At 44.7% G+C, this 20,309-nt stretch overlaps 2 protein-coding genes across 11 annotated transcripts in view; one reads left to right on the top strand and one right to left on the bottom strand.

Annotated features, from left to right (window-relative positions):
- Window positions 1–10,085, bottom strand: part of LOC112617111 (UPF0538 protein C2orf76 homolog) — a 57,517-nt gene extending 47,432 nt beyond the window's left edge. For 2 of the 3 annotated variants that reach the window (XM_025373828.1, XM_025373830.1), the window contains exon 1: window positions 10,041–10,085. The gene's annotated coding sequence lies outside the window, so the exon portion shown is untranslated. Of the gene's footprint in view, window positions 1–9,684; window positions 9,992–10,040 lie in introns of those variants that run through there. The other variant, XM_025373829.1, reaches the window with a different exon arrangement.
- Window positions 10,086–10,171: 86 nt separating this feature from the next.
- LOC112617119 (acyl-CoA-binding protein) lies at window positions 10,172–15,775 on the top strand. 8 transcript variants are annotated; one of them, XM_025373840.1, is made up of 5 exons: window positions 10,208–10,311; window positions 10,814–10,894; window positions 11,446–11,563; window positions 13,974–14,036; window positions 15,475–15,775. In XM_025373840.1, the coding sequence occupies exons 1-5, from the start codon at window positions 10,303–10,305 to the stop codon at window positions 15,546–15,548; spliced, it is 345 nt and encodes a 114-aa protein (XP_025229625.1). In that variant the 5' UTR covers window positions 10,208–10,302; the 3' UTR covers window positions 15,549–15,775. The 8 variants fall into 8 exon arrangements, with proteins under 8 accessions (XP_025229629.1, XP_025229624.1, XP_025229625.1 ...); XM_025373841.1 differs by having other exon boundaries at window positions 10,210–10,311; window positions 10,809–10,894; XM_025373842.1 differs by lacking the exon at window positions 10,208–10,311 and adding an exon at window positions 10,335–10,465 and having other exon boundaries at window positions 10,809–10,894.
- The last annotated feature ends 4,534 nt before the right edge of the window (window positions 15,776–20,309 follow it).

Raw genomic sequence — 20,309 nt, 5'->3', positions numbered from 1 at the left:
GTTGCGTAGAGCTAGGGTCTCACTGTGTTGTCCAGGTGGGTACTGAACTCCTGGGCTCAAGCAATCCTCCTGCATTAGCTTCCCAAAGCACAGGATTACAGGTGTGAGCCACCACGCCCACCCTCGATAAATGTTTGTAGAACTAATGAGCAGTTAAAGGGAGGAAACAAAACCTGATTTCTTCCATTTTCTAAGGACACACTAACATGGCAATCTTGCAGTAGAGACACAGGACCCAAGAAAATGTTTGAGATGTGGGAAAAAAGAAATCAAAATTAATATTAATTATATATTTCTAAAATGTAACAGTTCAACAGCAACTTGATTCTATTCATAATTATACATGTTAGATTTAATGTAGGATATGGGTATATTGCAACATATAAGACCCAGGTGATGTTTTGAAAAGTAAGAGTGCCTAGAGCTTAGGAAGGTCTTTAAACCTCTCTGCCTAAAAAACCTGTAGTTCTAGCTAGTACCTTACCCAGCTAGTCTGGGGCAGTGAAGAAAAGTCCATACGCAAAGCAAAACGAAGCTCTTACAGACAAACAAAGCAAACACAAAACTTCCATAGGAACTGCCTTGCATGGAAGCCCCAGTTCCCTGGCCAGTAACCACTGCATCAGAGCAGCCCAGCACCCTCCCCTCTGCAGCTGCTTTTTTGGTCCAAGCTGCAAGGATGGTGAGGAGGGAAGTACAGCTTGGAAGCTTTGAGGCCCCATAGATGAGATGGGCCTTCAGCCTTCAGTCCTGCAGCCTGTGATGGAAATTCAGCAACCAGGGAAAGCCAGAACAAGCTAAATGCAATGCTCCTTAACTTGCCCAGTGGCTCCCCTTCCCAAGCTGGCTGGTCTCCCCAGGGCAGAGCTCTGAGCTGCAGAGTTATAAACTGGCAGGGGCAGGTTTCTGGGTGAAAAACTAGGCACCACACACGAAAGCTCAGAGCCAAGCATCCAGATAAGCACAAAACACTCACAAGATACTTGATTGTTGATGTTACACTGATCTCTGTCAGTTCAGAACCAACATCACTACAGTTGGTTCGGCTTGTTGGTAGCAGTTATGGTTTATAAAGTTGGCTATGAACACTGAATTAGCAAATCCTGAACCACTGCTCCCAGGGCAACTACAGGATTAGGATCTTGTGAGCCCGTCTTCACATTTTGGCAAACGATCAATACATCATCTTGTTTCGTGCATGTTTCTGTTGAAAGAGACATTATGTGTTGCTGATTCATCAGCATTGAACTCCCAGCCAACAACACTCACAGCCTGCCTGAACAAAGCTTATCTGACACAGTATTTTCTCCATAAGGCACATCACAGCCTTCCTGCGCCTAGGAACACTTGACTGCATGTCTGCGCTATGCTTGGGGGACATTTTAAATAGCAGAATCACCAACAGAAAAGCATTAAAATGAAAAAAACATGGCACTACATAGTCCACAAACTGGTCACTTGTTTACAATATAGGAGCTGAAACAAGAAGGCAGAGCGCGACTGGGCACGGTGGCTCATGCCTGTAATACCAGCACTTCTGGGGGCCCAGGCGGGAGGATCACTTGAGCCCAGGAGTTTGAGATCAGCCTGGGCAACATAGCAAGACTCTGTCTCTACAAAAAAAAAGAAAAAAATAACAAAATTAGCTGGGTGTGGTAATGTGCGCCTGTAATCCCAGCTACTCAGGAGGCTGAGGTAGGAGGATCACCTGAGTCTGGGAGGCAGAGGTTGCAGTGAGCCGAGACTGTGCCACTATACTCCAGCCTCAGCCTGGGCAACAGAGCGAGATCCTGTCTCAAAAAAATAAAAAATAAAAAAGGCAGAGCGTTGTCTTGTTTGACCTCAGCTGGGAACATACTGAGTGACTCAAAATTTTCACTGCTCTGCACATGTCCAAGAATGACTAAGAAAGTGCCATGAATATTGCTTTTGGGGTTACAAAAAAATGTTAGTATGTACATGAATTTGCAAATACAGAATCTGAAAATAATTAGGATTGACTGTACTGCCTAAAATAATTAGGATTGACTGTACTACCTCAAAAACCCAGTATATATGCCTTATGGTATTTGAAGAAAGCATCTTCTTGACCTTTTTGTCAGAGAATGGAATCCAAAATGAGCTATTAGAAGCTTTAAGGGTAGGCAAAGCATCAAGCACTAAGGCAGTTAACATGGAGAAGACCCTATAACCACTTGCGCACTGGCTGACCTTCCTTCATGTCACACGCAGGTTTCCAAGAAATTATGTTTATGACCAGAATTTTAACAGATTCCTAGAGAGAATCATTTTGAAAAACCAAAATATTTATAAAGCACATCTACTCCCTAAATTTAAGTACTGTAAAATCACACTTGTCATATATCAACTTTCCTTTAAAGTTTGTCTTATCCAAACAAAAAAGGTACAACTTTCAAAAAGGGAAGGTTCTAACCACTGTTCAATTAAATCTGACCTAAAGCTGCCTCCATAGGTAATGAACTGCACCCTATCTTACTATGTAAACAAGCTGCAACCTAACTTGCAAGTGTATTATTGTAGTAAGTAACGGAGCCTCAGCCAATCACAGCAGCCAAACTTTCAGCCAATACAGGCTGCAAACTGCCAAAACATGTCAAAATAAGGCAAAAGCCAAGCTGTAGCCAGTCAGACTATTTCGGTCTCTCACTTCTGTTTTCTGACCATAAATACTGCCTGCTGGGTATTTACAGACAGAAAATACTGTTGCTGGTTAGTGCTCTCTGAACCTTTACTAGTTCAGACGCTGCCTAATTCATGCAGTCTTTACTTAAACGCTGCTAAATTGAATTGTCAAAAGTTTTCCTTTTAACACCAGATTCTCTCTTTCATTATAGACAGGTTATATACAGAAAGAGTATATTAGAGTGATTACATATATATACATACGTATATATGTATATATATACATATATACATACATATATACATATATATACATACATACATACATTATATATATATATATACATAAATGCTTAATTCTCCTCAAGATTTAGGAACCAGTATCACAGGGCAGAGTCCATCACCTTCCTTTTAAAACAAATAAATCAATAAAAAGAATATACGAAACACGGTTGTTACTGCTCCTTTATGTGAGGAAACTGAATTGGCAAACGTGAGCACGTATAAAAGGAGAAAGAGCAGGAAATTGCTAAGAAGAAAATCACTGAATATGCAAATGATTCTGAAACTGCCCTTAATGATTTTGGAGTAAATAATATTAAGTGCAATTAAATAGCATTTAAATATGTCATTTTATTAAAAAAAAAAAAATGTTGTTTAAGGCCGGGGTGATGTCGGGGAGCCTAAATTATTTTTATTACCCTTCTTAAAAAGACGGAACACCTAGCATACTGTTAGTAGATGAATGATAAATGCTCACCATTTACAGAAAATTTAACCTTGGCAAATTAATAACTTTATATTAACTTCAGTTTAAGTTTGTAAGAATGACAAATTAAAATTAATTCGCACTTAGTACTATGACTAAAAGCAAAATGTTAATTGCATTTTTATCTACTCTGGCCTACTTCAAAAGCATAATTTTAACTCTTGGATGGAGAACAAAATTGTCTTCTAAAAACAGATCTCAGTAACAATATCAAAAGTTGGACATTATAATAAAAAGAAAAAAGGTAACAATAATTTTCTTTTTCTTTTTTTTTTGAGAGTCTCGCTGGAGTCTTGCTCTGTCACTCAGGGTGGAATGCAGTGACACGATCTCAGCTCACTGCAACGTCTGCCTCCCATGTTCAAGTGATTCTCCTGCTCAGCCTCCAGAGTAGCTGGGACTATGGGCACACGCTGCCATGCCCCGCTAATTTTTGTAGTTTTAGTAGAGATGGGGTTTCACCATGTTGAGCAGGCTAGTCTCGAACTCCTGATCTCAGGCGATCCACCCGCCTCAACCTCCCAAAGTGTTGGGATTACAGGCATGAGCTACCGAGCCCAGCCCCAGGAATTTTCTTTTTAGGACAGACTGGAGAAGGGGTGAGAAAAGGATTGGGAGAGGCTGGTTGAAGGCACAGCTGAAATTAAATAGGAGGAATAAGTTCTGGCATTCTATGGTTAACAGTACATTACAAAATAGCTAGAAGAGAGATTTTTAAATATCCTCACCACAAAAAGATAAATGCATGAGGCAATGGTCACACTAAATACCCTGAATTGCTCATTCTACAACATATATATGCATTGAAACATCAAACTGTGCTGCCCAAATATGTACAATTACGTGTCCATTAAAGAATCTGCTTTCCATTTTTTCAAAAGCATTTTTTTTAAAATATGAAACTCAGTATTTATAAACTACATTTATGGCAGGGCACGGTGGCTCACGCTTGTAATCCCAGCACTTTGGGAGGCTGAGGCAGGCGGATCACTGATGGATCACTTGAAGTCAGGAGTTCAAGACCAGCCTGGCCAACATGGTGAAACCCCGTCTCTACTAAAAATACAGAAAAAAATTAGCCAGGCGAGGTGACATGCTCCTGTAATCCCAGTTACTTGGGAGGTTGAGGCATGAGAATCGCTTGAACCAGGAGGCAGAGGCTGCAGTGAGCCAAGATCATGCCACTGCCACTGCACTCCAGCCTGGGAGATGGTGTGAGGCTCCGTCTCAAAATATAAAAACAAACAAACGAACAAAAAAAAACCCTGCATTTATAAACTAGGACTATAAGAGGGTTAAATAACATTTGAAAACTTCTTGGCAATTTTTTGTTTGTTTAGCTGCATAATACAAATGAAAGCACCATTATTCTAGAAGAGTTGGTTAAATCATCTTTCACTGACAGAACTTTTGAGAAATATATTTTCGACAATTCATTTATAAATGATTTCAAAGTCTTTAACCTCAACCATTTTTTAGATAGGTTAAAAAAATAAACTCTTCCACCTCTAGGGGGTTAGGTAACACATTAGGTACAAGATGAATTTTAGCTAATCTGCTGACTGGCACATGCTTCTCCGTGCTGTAACTGCTTTACTACACAATGACATTAACAGCTGACCTTCCCTGAGGAAGAACCATTATCAGTAAAAATAAATATATCCTTGATTACTGTTCACACGTACAGTACACCACCCACTGACAAATCAACACCTACAATTCCTCAGACCTGCCATTATGACCTTCAATCTGGAGCAAATGTACAAAACCATAATTTGTTTTCTCTGCTCAAGATATGCAAGACTCTCCATAAACCATTCTGGACAGTTGAGTTTTCTCAAGGGTTGGAGACTTAACCATTTGGAAAGAATATTTCATACACTTACTTTCTTAAACAAGGTATACTGGGTATAAATTCTCTTTTGCTTGATTTGCAATCATCAGTGAGAATGTTAATCCCTGTATTTCTCCACGGGTCTCTCACACTTCTGAGTGTCTTAGAAGTAGAGGCGCTGGCTGCTTTCATTCTTAACTATCTTTCAAAGATATGTATATAGCAAACAGCTTAGAAAGACAGAGACAGTATCTCCCACCAGACTGTCCAGTACAATGAAGATATCTCACCCCAGGGTAAGGCTGGGCAGGTTTGCCTGCAGCCCTTTATAAAGAATTTGATTTACCTACACCTGGGGTTTTACAGCTGTGACACAAATCCACTGCACACGCAGTAGCAAATGAGCTACTCTGATTGCCCCTGTGGGACCTAGAGGGAGAAGGAATGGAATCAACTCCTCCTCTCAGTGGTGGCATTAGATTCCCATAGGAGCGCGAACCCTATTGTGAACTGAGCATATGAGGGATCTACGTTGCACGTTCCTTGTGAGAATCTAATGCCTGATGATTTGAGGTGGGACAGTTTCAACCCAAAACCATCCCCCTACCACCCCATCCATGAAAAAACTATCTTCTATGAAACCGGTCCCTGGTGCCAAAAAGGTTGAAGACCGCTGCTGTACAACACCATCCACCCAACAGGATGTAATGGACACTTATGGAACACCTCACTAATGACTGCAAAATGCACATTCTTTTCAAGTACCCACAAAATAGATGCCAAGACATCCATATTCTGCACCACAGGAAAAAACCATGATGAGTTTAAAGAAGTGAAATTAAACAGTGTGTTCTCTGACCATAGTGGAATCAAATTGGAAATCAGAAACAGAAAGCTACCAGCAAAGTCTTCAAACACTTGGAAACTAAGGAACAGACTACTAAACAAGCCCTGGACCAAAGAGGAAGTCCCAAAGGAAACTAAGGCCAGGTTCAGTGGCTCACACCTGTAATCCCAGCACTTTGGGAGGCTGAGGTGGGCAGATCACTTCAGGTCAGGAGTTCGAGACCAGACTAGCCAACATGATGAAACCCCATCTCTACTAAAAATAAAAAAATCAGCTGGGCTTGGTGGCAGGCACTGTAATCCAGCTACTTAGGAGGCTGAAACAGGAGAATCGCTTGAACCCAGGAGGCAGAGGTTGCAGTGAGCCGAGATCACTGTTCTCCCGCCTGGGTGACAGAGGGAGACTCCGTCTCAAAAAAAAAGAAACTAAAAATACACTGAACTGAATAAAAGTTGGACACAGTTAAAGCACTGTGAAGAGGAAAATGTATTGCACTAAATGCATATATTAAATGAGAAAAAGTCTCAAGTCAATAATCTAAGCTCCCACCTCAAGAACCTAGAAAATCAAGAGCAGAACAAACCCAAAGCAAGCAGAAGGAAAGAAATAATTAGGAGCGGAAATCAACAAAATTGAAAACAGAAAACGGAAAATCCATGAGAAAAGAGCTGGTTCTTTGAAAAGATTTTTTAAACACTGAAAAATCTTAAGCAAGACCAGCTAGGAAAAAAAAGAAGGCACAAATAACCAATATCGGTAATGAAATGGAGGATATCATTATAGGCTCTGCACATATCAAAAGGATAATAAGGGAATACGAACTAATTACATACATACATTTCACAGCACAGACAAAATGGACCAATTTCTTTAAAAACTCAAACTACCAACACTCACCAGTATGAAATAAACAATATGAATAGCCCTATAACTATTAAGGAAATTAAATCCATAATTTAAGAACTCCCAAGAAAGAAATCTCCATTAGAACCTGATGGGGTTCCTGGAAAAAAGGAAGGAAGGAAGGGAGGAAGGAAAAAAGAAAAGAAATCTCCAGTCTTAGAAAGTTTCACTAGAGAACTCTACAAAACATTTAAAGAAGAATTAACATCAATTGTATACAACCTCTTTCAGAAAATGGAAAAGGAAGGAACATTTCCTAATTCATTTTATGAAGCTAGTTTTTCCACAATAATAAAGCCAGACAAAGCCATTACTAAAAAAAGACAACAACAGACCAATATCCCTTATGAATATAGACATGAAAATCCTTAGTAAGACATTAACAAATAGAATTTAGCAATACATAAAAATAATTACACACCATGACCAAGTAGTTTTTTCAAGAGAAGCAACGTTAGTTTAATATTTGAAAATCAATCAATGTAATCCACCAAATTAACAAGCTGAAGAAAAATCACACAATCACATCAAGTGATACAGAAAAGGCACCTGACAAACATCAATGGAGATTGAACATCCATTCACAATAAGGACTCTCAGAAAAACAAGAAAAGAGGGGAACATCTCAATTTGATAAAGAGCAACTACAAAAAACAAACCAAAAAAAACCAAAACTAGAGCTAACATTAGACTTCATGAGGAAAGACTAAATGCTTTCCCCCTAAGATCAGGAACAAGGAAAGACAGCCATTCTCACCATTCTTACCCAACCTGCTGCTGGAAGTTTTAGCCAGTGAAACAAGGCAAGAAAAGGAAATAAAAGGCAGAGAGTTGAGAAAGGAAGAAATAAAACTGTCCCTATATTTGCAGATGACATGATTATCTACACAGAAAATCCCAAGAATTCTCAAAAAAAAAAAAAAAAAATCTAGAATTAATGAATTTGGCAAAGTCACAGGATACAAAATAAACACACAAAACCAACTGTATTTACAAATAGTAGCAAAGAACACATGGAATACAATATACAATACGAATACAAATACAAAATACAATAACATTTGCAATCACTCAAAAACAAGTATTTAGGTATAAATCTAACAAAACATGCACAACAATATTGAAATTAGGCCAATTAATAACACTGCAATGGCCTCTAGGTTTTCAAGTGACAGGAAGCATTGTTAGTCTCTCATTTTAAATCAAAAGTTAGAAATGATTAAGCTTAGTGAGGAAGGCATGATAAAAGCCAAGATAGGTTGACTATTAGGCCCCTTGCACCAAACAGCCAAGTTGTGAATATAAAAATAAAAATATTAGCCAGGCATGGTGGTTGTACCCATAGTTCCAGCTACTCGGGAGGCTAAGGTGGGAGGATCGCTTGAGGCCTGCAGTTCAAGGCTGCAGAGAGCTGAGATTGTGCCACTGAACTACAGCCTGGGTAAACGCGTGAGACCCTATCACACACAAAAAGAAAAAAAACAAAAAACTAAAAAACTAAATCAAAGCAACTGATCTTTGAGAAGTGATAATTGCATTATCAAAGTACCTAATCGTGACAATACCCTAACTTAAAATCTGCTGACTAGGGGATGTATTTGACTGCAAATCTGGTCCACACAAGCAATCTGAGTTTCCATCAAGGAAGCTGTAAGCACCAAGTAGAGCAAAACCAAATCCAGGCCTCACATGGAAAAAGCAGCTCTGAATTGTGATTTTCGAAGAAACCTGCATTTCTTACACTTCAGTGTACTTTCCCCATATTTAACTCCAAGATTTTTGTTAACTTGTTTCGTTTTTCTTTCTCAAACAAAATTCTCAGACTGAAAACCCTAGATTTGTTCCCTATTGCATCTTCATTTCTTCCCAAACCGTCCATAAAACCTGACCTACACTAAGTTAGTAAGTTAAGTCTGAAAGTATCTACCTTCCCTGAGGAGGGGGGAGGTGTAGGCAGGGCAGAGAGATTTGTAGTCCAGTCCTCTTGCCACAAATTATGAATTAGAGAGGAAGGATTTTGCTTTTTAAACGATCTCCAGAGAATTTTCCATCATTTCCCTCTCGTCACCCAGCTCCTTTGTAACCACTGCCAGAGAAGTCTTCCTTCAGCTTCTTAAACATCGATCCTAAAACACTTCCAGACACCTGTGCTGCTCCTTTCTGTTCCCATGGAAAGTAGTCTCTGTCACAATCTCGCAAAGCCGTTCCCCTCCGTCTCCTCATCCTCTTTTCAAATCCTTTTACGATTTCTCATCTCACTCAGCATGACAGTCAAAGTCCCTGTGAAGGCCAACTTCTACATCACTTAGCCAGCCTGCCACCTCCAAAACTCTCCAGCCTCATCTTTCTACTCTTCCCCTGGTTCCCTGTCCACGCCTTTACACTTGTTCTCTGCTTGGAATCCTCCCTCCCCTCCTTGAGGAACTTTCTCAAATGTCACCTTCCCTCAATACTCCCCCTCCTTCATTTAAAACTATAAACTTCCACCTCTCTAAGCCTCTAAAGAACTCTATATTTAACTTATTGTTAAATATGTGCTGAACACCTGGTCCCGTCCAAGTTTGTTAAATCAAGACAAATAAGACACTGTCCCTGCCTTTAAGGCCCCAGATGGAGAAATGCACCACAGACATCAATGTGCAATACAGGACTGATACTAAGGCCACAGGCAAGTCGAAGAACGCGTGCCAAAAGTTCAGAGGAAGAGGCCTCGGCTTCGCCTTTCTGGAGACCAGTCCAGCTTTCCACCATCACGCAGCTCACCAGGGACCATCTCCGGGGGTCTCCTCTAGACCCCAAGAGACGAGCGGGTCCCGCTCACCATTCCCAGGTCTGAGAGTTTACTTGTCCAGAGAAGCAACTTCCGGCCTCTGCAGGCCGGGCAAGAGATTTAAGGAAAGAAAAGAAATATATGGACCTCCGCTCTTCGGTCTCCGTCCCCTCCCCCTCCCCCGCGTGCCGTCCCCACAACGGTCCAGTACTGAACCCAACTCTCAACCTACTCCCATCCGCAAAACTAACCGCCCTACTTCCGTGGTCCCCACCTGCTCCCGGCGTCCCCTTCGGCTACTCCCAGCGCGTGCGCAAGCAGTCCCACGTGGGCTCGGGCGGGGCTGGCGCCGCGGCGGGGGCTGGGCACGCCCCTAGCACAGAGCTGGCTTCTGATTGGCTTTCCGGTGCTCGCCCGAGCGGGGTTGGGGCGAGTGAACCGCGCCTCTAAAAGCGCTTGCCAGTGCAGTCTGAGCGATCGTTTCCTGGTCCTCGCCTCCTCCGCAGTCTCCCTGGAGTTCTTGCAAGGCGGCCAGGATGTCTCAGGTACAGCGCGTGCACAGCCAGGCTGGGACGGTGCAGCGGGCTGGAGGCCTGTTGGTGGCTCACCCGGCAGCCAGAAACTCTCGGGCTCTTTCCTTCCGTGCCCCGCAGTTCCTCCTGGACCCATGTCCAGCCCTGATTCGTTGGACAGAGCCTTGTGAGCGGGATTTTCCGTTTGGGGATTTCTAACTCTGCTGCCCACCCCGCAACTGCCGGAAAGTTGCCCATGGGGTGGACTTCGCTGTGTAGCGGGAGAGGAGTGGGAGTCGAGGGTGCTCGATGGAAAGATGGGGGAAGGGGTTGCACGGATTGGAGGAGCGAGGAGACTCAGTCCCCATCCCGAAGCACAGGGCAGGACGTCGCGGCGGAGTGGGGAAGCGAGGAGGCCGTGGACGGGAGCTTGGAGGTCAGGGGAAGTACGGGGCCGGGTTCTCCGAGTGCGGGACGAGGAGAATCGCAGGCGGGGAGAGGTGACCCAGGGGTCCCTCCCTTCCCTCCAGTGTAGACACTTATCGGAGACCAAGCTATGTGGGGCGACCTCTGGCCCCTCCCGCCTGCCTCTGCCAATCCGGGCACTGGGACAGAGGTCAGTGTTGAATGCCCAGGCCCCAGGGGGAGGGAGGGGACCAACGGGCTCCGGCGCTGACACCGGGGCACTTATGCCCTGTCCCCTTTCAGAGGTTTCCAGCATGCTGTGCCGCCTCTGTCCCCAGGCCAGGGCTTAGCTGAAACCCCGGCCACTCCCTAGTGCCTGGCACGGTGGTGGCCAGGCAGTTGGCCGCGCTGCTTCTCCCACTTCTCCCGTGGGGTGGACACCCACTGCGGGCAAAGGCTTGGCCTGCCCTCTTCACTGCTGTATTTCCAGACCTGATGCCTGCGTTTGTGAGAGCGCTGGATACAGGGTTTTCGATTGAATGAGTGAACTGGAGGGGCTTCCCCTTCTTGTGTTGCTGAATCTTTCTAGCTGCCTGTTGGGGCAGGGTGGGGCAGACACACTTCAGGGGCTGCATTGCCCGAAGGGTGCCACCTTTCCCACCTCTCCATCCCTGTAACTGGACTCTGTTCAGGCCACAGCAGGACTCCTACCCTCTCCCACCCAGAGGAGGCCCTCAGTCCTCTCCTCTCCCTTCCATTTAGGCTGAGTTTGAGAAAGCTGCAGAGGAGGTTAAGCGCCTTAAGACCAAGCCAGCCGATGATGAGATGCTGTTCATCTATGGCCGCTACAAACAAGCAACCGTGGGCGACATAAATACAGGTATGCGGAGCGGGGGTTGGGAGGGCCTCTTCTCATCAAAGCAGGCTCAGCAGCCCAGACTGGAAGTCCCTGGGAACTTCACTCTCAAACTGCCTGAGGCCCTACTCTTCAGTTGGGGTATGGTGATGGTTCCTGGGTTGGAAAAGAAGGTGTTCCGGATTCTCAGTGTCTCCAGTAGTAGCAGAATTCAAATCCTGGCTTCAGAAGGTCTTTACTGGTTATCACCAGCAGCTCCTCTCTACTAGGGAAGAAGCAAAGGCTGCAGCTTGGAAAAGACTTGCTGTAGGCTCTCAGCTCAGTGGCATCATTGTTGAGCCATTCAGCTTCTGCCCTAGATGGGCAGGATCAAAGGTGGAGCACTTGACAGCCTGGCCAAGCCTGATGTCAGGAGCAGAGAAGCACCTGGTTCCTTGGGCCAGGTCAGAGCATTTCGCTAACAAGTCTGTGCCTTCCTGATGACAACTTTTTCCCTGTCCGAAAATCTTGGTGCAGATTTTGAGGCTGTACTTTGGACTATCATGTTCTGTAATAACGTCTTTCCTACCTTCGGCAGGTTTCATTCTGTCCCTAAGTCCCTGAAACATGGGTGGATACTGTGGCAACAGCACAGTGCATTCTGTGCAAGGACTCAGGGTTGTTATGGCAGCACAGAAGGGAGGTCTCCCCTGTCCCTGTTGAGAAGGAAAGTGAGCATGGTCCCCATTTCCACAGTAGCTGGGGTGGAAGATGGAGCATGTGGGCTGGCTGTCAGCCAGCTAGAAGCAGGAAATGGCACCCAGAATGACAGGTCGCAGGCAGTACCAAATCAAACCCTGGGGTTCACATGGAGCACTTAGTTGAGGAAGGTCTTGTGGCGAAGATGGGTTTTACAGTGAGTTCGTAAACTCTGTCCTTCCAGGGAGGGGAAGGAAAGGTGAAGTGGAGGAGGCCAGAGGTGCTGAGATGCTTTTCTGACAGTGTTTTCACAGAGACTGGCCTGTGCCGGTACTAGAGTTACCGGTTTTCACATGAGTCTAGATAGACTGGCATGGGAATCTTTCATTTACTGATCAAAGAGGTATCATTGGCTCTCTAGGGCTGTACTCTACAGCCCTATTACACGATTATAAAACATGACAGTCCAAACACAATAGTTTAGTACAATAGCCAGTAGCCACATATGACTCTATAAATTTTAACTGAGGCTGGGCGCGGTGACTCATGCCTGTAATCCCAGCACTTTGGGAGGCCGAGGCGGGTGGATCACAAGGTCAGGAGTTTGAGACTAACCTGGCCAACATAGTGAAACCCATCTGTACTAAAAATACAAAAATTAGCTGGGCATGGTGGCACGTGTCCGTGGTCCCAGATACTTGGGAGGCTGAGACAGGAGAATCGCTTGAACCTGGGGAGGTGGAGGTTGTGGTGAGCCAAGGATGCACCACTGCACTCCAGCCTGGTCAACAGAACGAGACTCTGTCTCAAAAAAAAAAAAACTAAAAATAGTTAAATAAAATCAAGTTTAGTCTTCATTCACAGGAGCCACATTTCAGATGCCCAGTAGTCATTTCAGGTACTTGGTGTGGCAAGTGGCTCCTGAATTGGACATTGCAAATATACATGTACATTTCCATTTCCATCGCTTGGAGAGAGCTGTTGAGGAGTGCTATTCTAGGATCCTGATGATGACCGCAAGGGCAGTTTGTTTCAGCTGTCCCTGGGAACAGTTCCCTGAAAGCGCTCAGGAACATTTTCTCAGACACAGTGCTCCAGGCTACGGACGCTGTTCCCTTTGGCTTTGGGGTTGGGCATGTTAGTGAAATAGGACAACAGGGAGATGGTGAGTATGTTTCCCAGCTGCAGATGATAACAGGTCTATAAGCATAAAGTCATCATGTAACTTAAAGAAATCTTACCCTGGGTGAAAACACCCACAAATCAGCAAGAAACAGACTAACAATTTGGTAGAAAAATGGGGCTAGGATATAAACAGTTCATAGGAAAGGACACTTGATATCATTACTGATTAGGGAGAGAAATTGGGTAGCTAAGAGCAGGGGTGGGAGAGAAACTTTATAGTATTTTCCTCTGTCGCTTTTGAATTTTAAGCCATATGAATGGATGTTTTAAAAACAATTGTAATTAAAGTATAATTTTTTTAAAGGAGAAATTTTGGAGTCACTTAACTTGTAAGAAAAAGGTTATCTTGTAATAAGAATAGTGTTCTTCCTATTTGCTCTAGATTTTAAGTTTGGATTGGCGTATATCTGGTTTTCTTAAGGCAGAACCCACTCTACTAGACCTATTTAACCCCATGAGAGAGCCTAGAAGGAACAGGTGTAATAGAAGATGGCATTTATGGCAAGAAGGTTGATCAAGGTCTCCATTAGAATTCGAACCAGATCTAATGCCTTTTCTTTCCTTGTTTAAGAACGGCCCGGGATGTTGGATTTCACAGGCAAGGCCAAGTGGGATGCCTGGAATGAGCTGAAAGGTAATTGTTCTAATCAATTTCCTTCATTTGTGAAACCCAGTAATGAAAGAGTCTTCATTATGAAGTGTAAAGCAAGAGGAGAGGAAACAAAGTCAATGGGGCACGTGTGGGAAACCAGCCTGAGCTGTGCCAGAATGGGAAAAAACTGGGCCACCTACTTTTTTTCCTAACACTGTTTATGCCTTTTCTAAAAGCACCATCTCTGAGCAGGAGTATCATTTAGAGAGGAGGGGCTGGGAATCAGGCCACTGAAAAATAGTTTGGGAAATGATGTAGTTGGCGTGGACTTCGGATATGTTCAGAATAAGGGGTGGTTTCCTGTCTGCAGCTCCCTCTCCCCTACAAGGCCAGGCCCTAACCCCAGTGGCCCTCCCCAGTTCCCTCCTAGCCAGAAGGGTACATAAAAGAAGGGAATGAGCTAATGCATGGCCTGCCACTGGCATCGTAGGCTCAGTGAATGGAGCCATTATATGCTAAGCACCAGCAGCCAAGAAGTATCCAAGCTCGTACTTAATCACGTGCCACCTGCAGCAGCAAGACCCAAGAGTTGGCACCAAAACTCCTGGCAACATTGGCGTTCCCGCTGGCTGGTTTCTGAATAAGCCCTCTGTCTTTCTGCATATGAGCAATCCTTGAATTCAGAAAGGGTTACGATACAATAAACACACTCCCAGGATCTGCAAGTAACTGGGAAGGGAATGCCCGTCTGCCTGGCCGTTTTCATGGGACATTTCCATACCATCCTCAGGCCCCATACTCTCCAGTGCTTCATGACAAGCTCTGAGTTCCAGAGGGTCTCTCTCCTTCACCACAGAATCCAGGAAACTGGGTGTCACTGTCTCTGAGGGATACCTTCCGTGTCCTTTCTACTGCAGCAAGAAGACAAAGATTTGCCTCATTCCCCTCCAAGAAGCAACCACTTTTGCTCAGAGTTCCTGAAACTTTTCTCATAGCCTCCCTCTGGGGAGAAGAAGGTGCCTGACTTTGCTTTTTCACTGCCAGCTTAACAGCTCTGGGAGATAGGAGCCCAACCCAGAGACACTGAAAAGGCCAAAGCCAATGTCAGCCACGAGAGTTAGCAGGACCAGTAAAGTCACCACAGTGACAGTTTCCTGCCTGTCTGGAGGGTGGCACCTCTCCCCCAGGCTCACACTGGCCATTCCCCCTGGGAGAGGTGGGGGATGCAGGTGTCCAGCAGATGGGTGACAGGTCTTGGCCAGCCCCACCAGGCTTTCTGAGTACAGTGGCTTATAGAGCATTCACTTCGGGCCAGGTTCCATGGATACTGTCTCCTCCAACACGTAATTAGTAGAATCTCAACTTTATAAGTGAGAAACTGAGCCTCGGAGAGTTACAGCAGAGCTGTCTGGGGCTCTGGAAGCTGCTTATTTCCTACCACGCTGCCTCCCTGACAAATAATCCTATCGATTCCTTACAGGGACTACCAAGGAAGATGCCATGAAAGCTTACATCGACAAAGTAGAAGAGCTAAAGAAAAAATACGGGATATGAGTGACTGGATTTGGTTACTAGACCATGTGTTTCTCCTAAACTGAGACAATGCCTTGTTTTTTCTAATACCGTGGATGGTGGGAATTCCGGAAAATAACCAGTTAGCCCAGCTACTCAAGGCTGCGCACCATACGGCTCTAACAGATTAGAGGCTAAAACGATCACTGACCTTCCTCGAGTAGTTTTTATCTGAGATCCATTAAAAGTGTATTTGTTACTTTAAATAACTTTAGTGATCTGAGTTCTTGAGATGACTTGCTCTGTCTGACCTCAGCCTTGCTTCCTTTCTCTAAAGACCTCTGGTAGTGCTTCAGCTGTGTACCTGGTAGAGTATGAGGCAGGCGGTCCTGCCCCACACCCTGGCCCAGGGTGTGCTGGCCCTTTGTGGGGAGGAGGAGGATGGTAGAAGTGGCCTTTCTCGCCTCCTTCCCAGTTCAGCCACACTGAGGAAGATGAGGCAGGCTGGCTGAGACCACAGTCTGCAGGTACTTCTGTCGGGGATGCTCCTGCCCCAGTCCCCGTGCGAGGCAGGGTTTACAGTGTTTGAGGTTTGTCTGAGGCCCAGCTGGTCCCTGATTCCAGAGTGCACGAGCCAGGGTGGAAACCCTCATCAGGGATGGAGTGTGAACCTAACAGGAGGCATTCCCCAAGTCCCAGGGGAAGCCACAGGCAGCTGTCTGGGCAACAGTCAGTGGGCAAGGGCTGTGTCCTCTGCAGGCAGCAGGGAAAAGAATCCTGGGAGCTTGCAGAGGAGAAAGGCTGGAGCTTGACTCTGGAGGACGTAGGAGGTAGGTTGTTGAAAAGTAATAACGAAGAAAAGGAGACAGCTCTCTAGACCCTTCTTGCCAGATGTTCCCCTCCAGCTCTTGGATTTACAATCCCACTGCCCTTTGCGGTGGGGATCATACCTCAATATTGTGTAATGGGGATTACTGTCCCATTATTTGAGTGAGGAAATGAAGGCTCAGAGGTGATTTAACTGGATCCAAGCCCAGGGCTTACTGGCCGGGAGGGCCCTGTTTGTCCCCCTCCACCACGTTCCCTCTCATGGCCCCTGGCTGCCACTTAGTCTGCATCTCTGCTGTGTCGCAGCAAGTGACATCTGTGTGTCTGGGCTAGCGTAAGGTGCTGGTGTGAAATCTGTCCCTTGACTGTGCAGCTCATTCCGGAAGAGTGGCTTAGACAGTGAGGTCCCACTTCCAAAGCTGGAGTGAGGCACAGATGAGAGAGACTTTTAGGCACCTCAGGTGACTAGGTCATAGCCGGTTTGGGAGATGCCCTCCCCCCTCACTAGCAAGTACTTTACTGGTTTCTCAGAAAGTACTGTTTGTGCAGTTCTGAGAGCACCAGCAGCCTGGGGCTGCACCTGCTCCTGTGGCTCCCACAGGAGTCCTTGTACCACCCAGGGCTGGCTCACAGGGTGTCGCTTGGGGACAAATTATCAGGGGAACCTGCCCCCAATATTTCAACATATGTTCTATTTTCCATAAGTGTCGGCCAGCAGAGAAATAAAGAGAAAGAGTACAAAGAGAGGAATTTTACAACTGGGCCGCCAGGGGTGACATCACATATCGGTAGGACCGTAATGCCCACCTGAGCCTCAAACCAGCAAGTTTTTTATTAAGAGTTTCAAAAGGGGAGGGGATGTAAAACAGATACAAAGATCACATGCTTCAAAAGGCAAAAAGCAGAACTACTAATAAGGGTCTAACAAAGATCACATGCTTCTGAGGGAACAGGACAAAGGGAAAACGCAGAACTACTGATAAGGGTCCAACAAAGATCACAAGGCAAAGGGCAAAAGCAGAACTACTGATAAGGGTCTATGTTCAGTGGTGCATGTATTGTCCTGATAAACATCTTAAACAACAGAAAACAGGGTTTGAGAGCAGAGAACCTGTCTGACCACAAATTTACCAGGATGGAGTTTCTCCCCACCCTACTAAGCCTGAGGGTATTACAGGACACCAGGGCATATCTCAGTCCTTATCTCAACTGCATAGGACAGACATTCCCAGAGCAGCATTTACAGTTCCCCCCCCCCAGGAATGCATTCCTTTCCCAGGGTATTAATATTAATATTCCTTGCTAGGAAAAGAATTTGGTGATGTCTTCCCTACTTGCACATCTGTTTATAGGTTCTCTACAAGAAGAAAAATTTGGCTGTTTTTTGCCCAGCCCCTCAGGCAGTCAGACCTTATGGTTGTCTTCCCTTTTTCCCTAAAAATCGCTGTTATTCTGTTCTTTTTCAAGGTGCACAGATTTCATATTGTTCAAACACACAATTTGTACAGTTATATCAATTTGTACAGTTAACACAATTACCACAGTGGTCCTGAGGTGACGTACATCCTCTGCTTACAAAGATAACAGGATTAAGAGATTAAAGTAAAGACAGGCATAAGAAATTATAAAAGTATTATTTGGGAACTGATAAATGTCCATGAAATCTTCACAATTTATGTTCCTCTGCTGCAGCTCCAGCCAGTCCCTCTGTTCGGGGTCCCTAACTTCCTGCAACATCTCTCCCTTTCTTTTTATATAAATGTGCCATGGCGATGAAGTCTTGTTCATTCTCTTGGTTTTGACGCAGGATTCTTTGACTGGTCTAGCACACTAAAAACAAGCCAATTAAACAGAGAAACATGATTCCAAAATTTACTACAGTGGAGCCCCTAATAGACTTAATCCAAGTCGTGGGGTTTAGTCCAGAAAGATTTTCTGCCACCTGATCTAATGTCTCAGCTCCAGGCACAATAGATAAATGAGCTTGAAAGGCTTCAAAAATTTGTTTCTTTAATTTAGTTATGTCCAAGGATAAATTATCTTCCCTACCCAGCAGGTGTCCTTTGACCATTTCCCACAAATGGTCAGTCTTGTAGGAATATGGTGTGATAAAGAAATCAGAAGTATTCCAATCACACTGCATTTGCATGCAATGTTCGAGACTCACTACCCGATCTCCAAGCCAAATAACAGACTGTCTTAAATCATTAATTTGATTAGCTAATTTTTGATCAATGCCCTGTTGAGAATTCCACATTTGGGTAGAATTGGCTTGTCAATCCTTAACAAAATGAGCCGTTTGAATAGATTGCTGTAATGCCATTCCAGCAGTGGTGGCCAGTGCAGTAACTGTGATTAGGCCCATGATCACAGCGATTAAAGTGAAAACAAATCTCTTAGATCTTTTGAGAATTTGTTGTAACACTTCATCAATTAAATGTACTGAGGGGGAAGATTCCCAAGATCTGGGTAAAGTTACCAGTATCCAGATTCCTTCTTGAGCTCGAACCAACATTACACTTTTCCTGAAGTCAAAACGGGAGTTAACACAAGTGTATAAATGACAATTAATGCACTGGACAGTTTGATTGTTCATCCAAATTTTGATATTTCCCACTAACAGGGTATAAGGAGGCTTAACACAACTCTGTATAGGAATTGTCAGGCTGGAGGTAAACAAAGCAGAATGTTTGAATCTACGTTGATACTGAGGAAGAGGGGCGACAGTGGCAACACCTGATGTTCTCTGCCATAAAGAAGCAATCCAAGGTGCCTGGGGATGCTGAAGAGGTACAGGGGCATACCTGGGTCGAGAAGAATTATAATGCCAATTGAAGTCCCATAAAGGAGGGTCAGCATCAAAAAGAGGAAAAGGGTTCAAAGGGGATTTATCATGGGGTTCAGAATCGTGATGCGAGGGGCAGTAGTGGGGATAACAGAAAAGTTTCCCCTTCCCATACTCGCAGTCTGTACATGGCAATAGCCAATTTCCAAAGTTCTGGGTGTTCTGGGCTCAGAATGGAGAATATCATACCCTTGTAAAGGGGGGTAATGCCCTTATCTTCCCATTTCAGAACGAGCTGAACCTCCTATGCAAAGTAAGATGAAGAGCCTCGTCCTCCCAATAAGAAATAAAATAAGTAGCCTCCAGGCATTCCCTTCCGCCAGAGGAACAGTTGTTTTTTAAATAGCCTTTTGGTGCCCAGTCTATTACTAAACCATATGAGTAATACTACTGCATGTGAGTTAACACAATCTTCCCGAATTAAAGTTTTAGATGGACCCTCAAAATTTTTAGGACATGGTTTTCCTACAGGTTTATACTGAAAGTATGGGGTATCTCCTATTACTCCCCTTTTTATTTGTATTAAAGGAGAAAGGGAGAGCTGGAGACTAAATGTCCCCATTCCCCTGTGGCTAATCTCTCTGGAAGATAAGCAGCCCAGACTTGAGTTTCTATATAGATACAACCAGCTGCATGTCTCAGGCACAGAGGAGGATATTTATAACCCATAGTAACATTAAATGCAGTGCCTTCTTCTGGTTGAGCGGGGCAACGGTCATCTGTAGCTCCAGGCGCACACTATCGTTAGTATAGATTTCCGCAGGAACATCCATCCAGGTGAGAGGTCGAATAAGTAGAGGACCCCTCCGTTCAGGGTCCCTGACTTCACAATACAAATGAGATTGTCAGTGAAGGCATCACCAAGCGTCCCCTCATCTGTGAGGGGCCCACAGCACCTCTGGTCCATCTTAGCTGGAATCTGGCTTTGGTGACACACTAACTTGTGAATCCTACTTCAGTCTCTCAGTGCTGAATCATGTATCACCTTGAAGCCACAGTTCCTTCATCTGGAGAATGGGTAGAATCTGCACCTCACAGTGCTGACAAGATGGGTCAGTGTTTAGCACGGTGCCTACCCACCAGCAGCTGGTTTGCAGCCCAAAGGTCTCCCCGGCGGGCTGGCCTGGCCT

Source organism: Theropithecus gelada, unplaced genomic scaffold (assembly GCF_003255815.1).
Source record: "Theropithecus gelada isolate Dixy unplaced genomic scaffold, Tgel_1.0 HiC_scaffold_15883, whole genome shotgun sequence".
In the NCBI taxonomy this organism is placed as follows: Eukaryota; Metazoa; Chordata; class Mammalia; order Primates; family Cercopithecidae; genus Theropithecus; species Theropithecus gelada.
The sequence above is the reverse complement of the archived record's forward strand: the minus strand, read 5'-3'. Positions and strand labels throughout refer to the sequence as shown.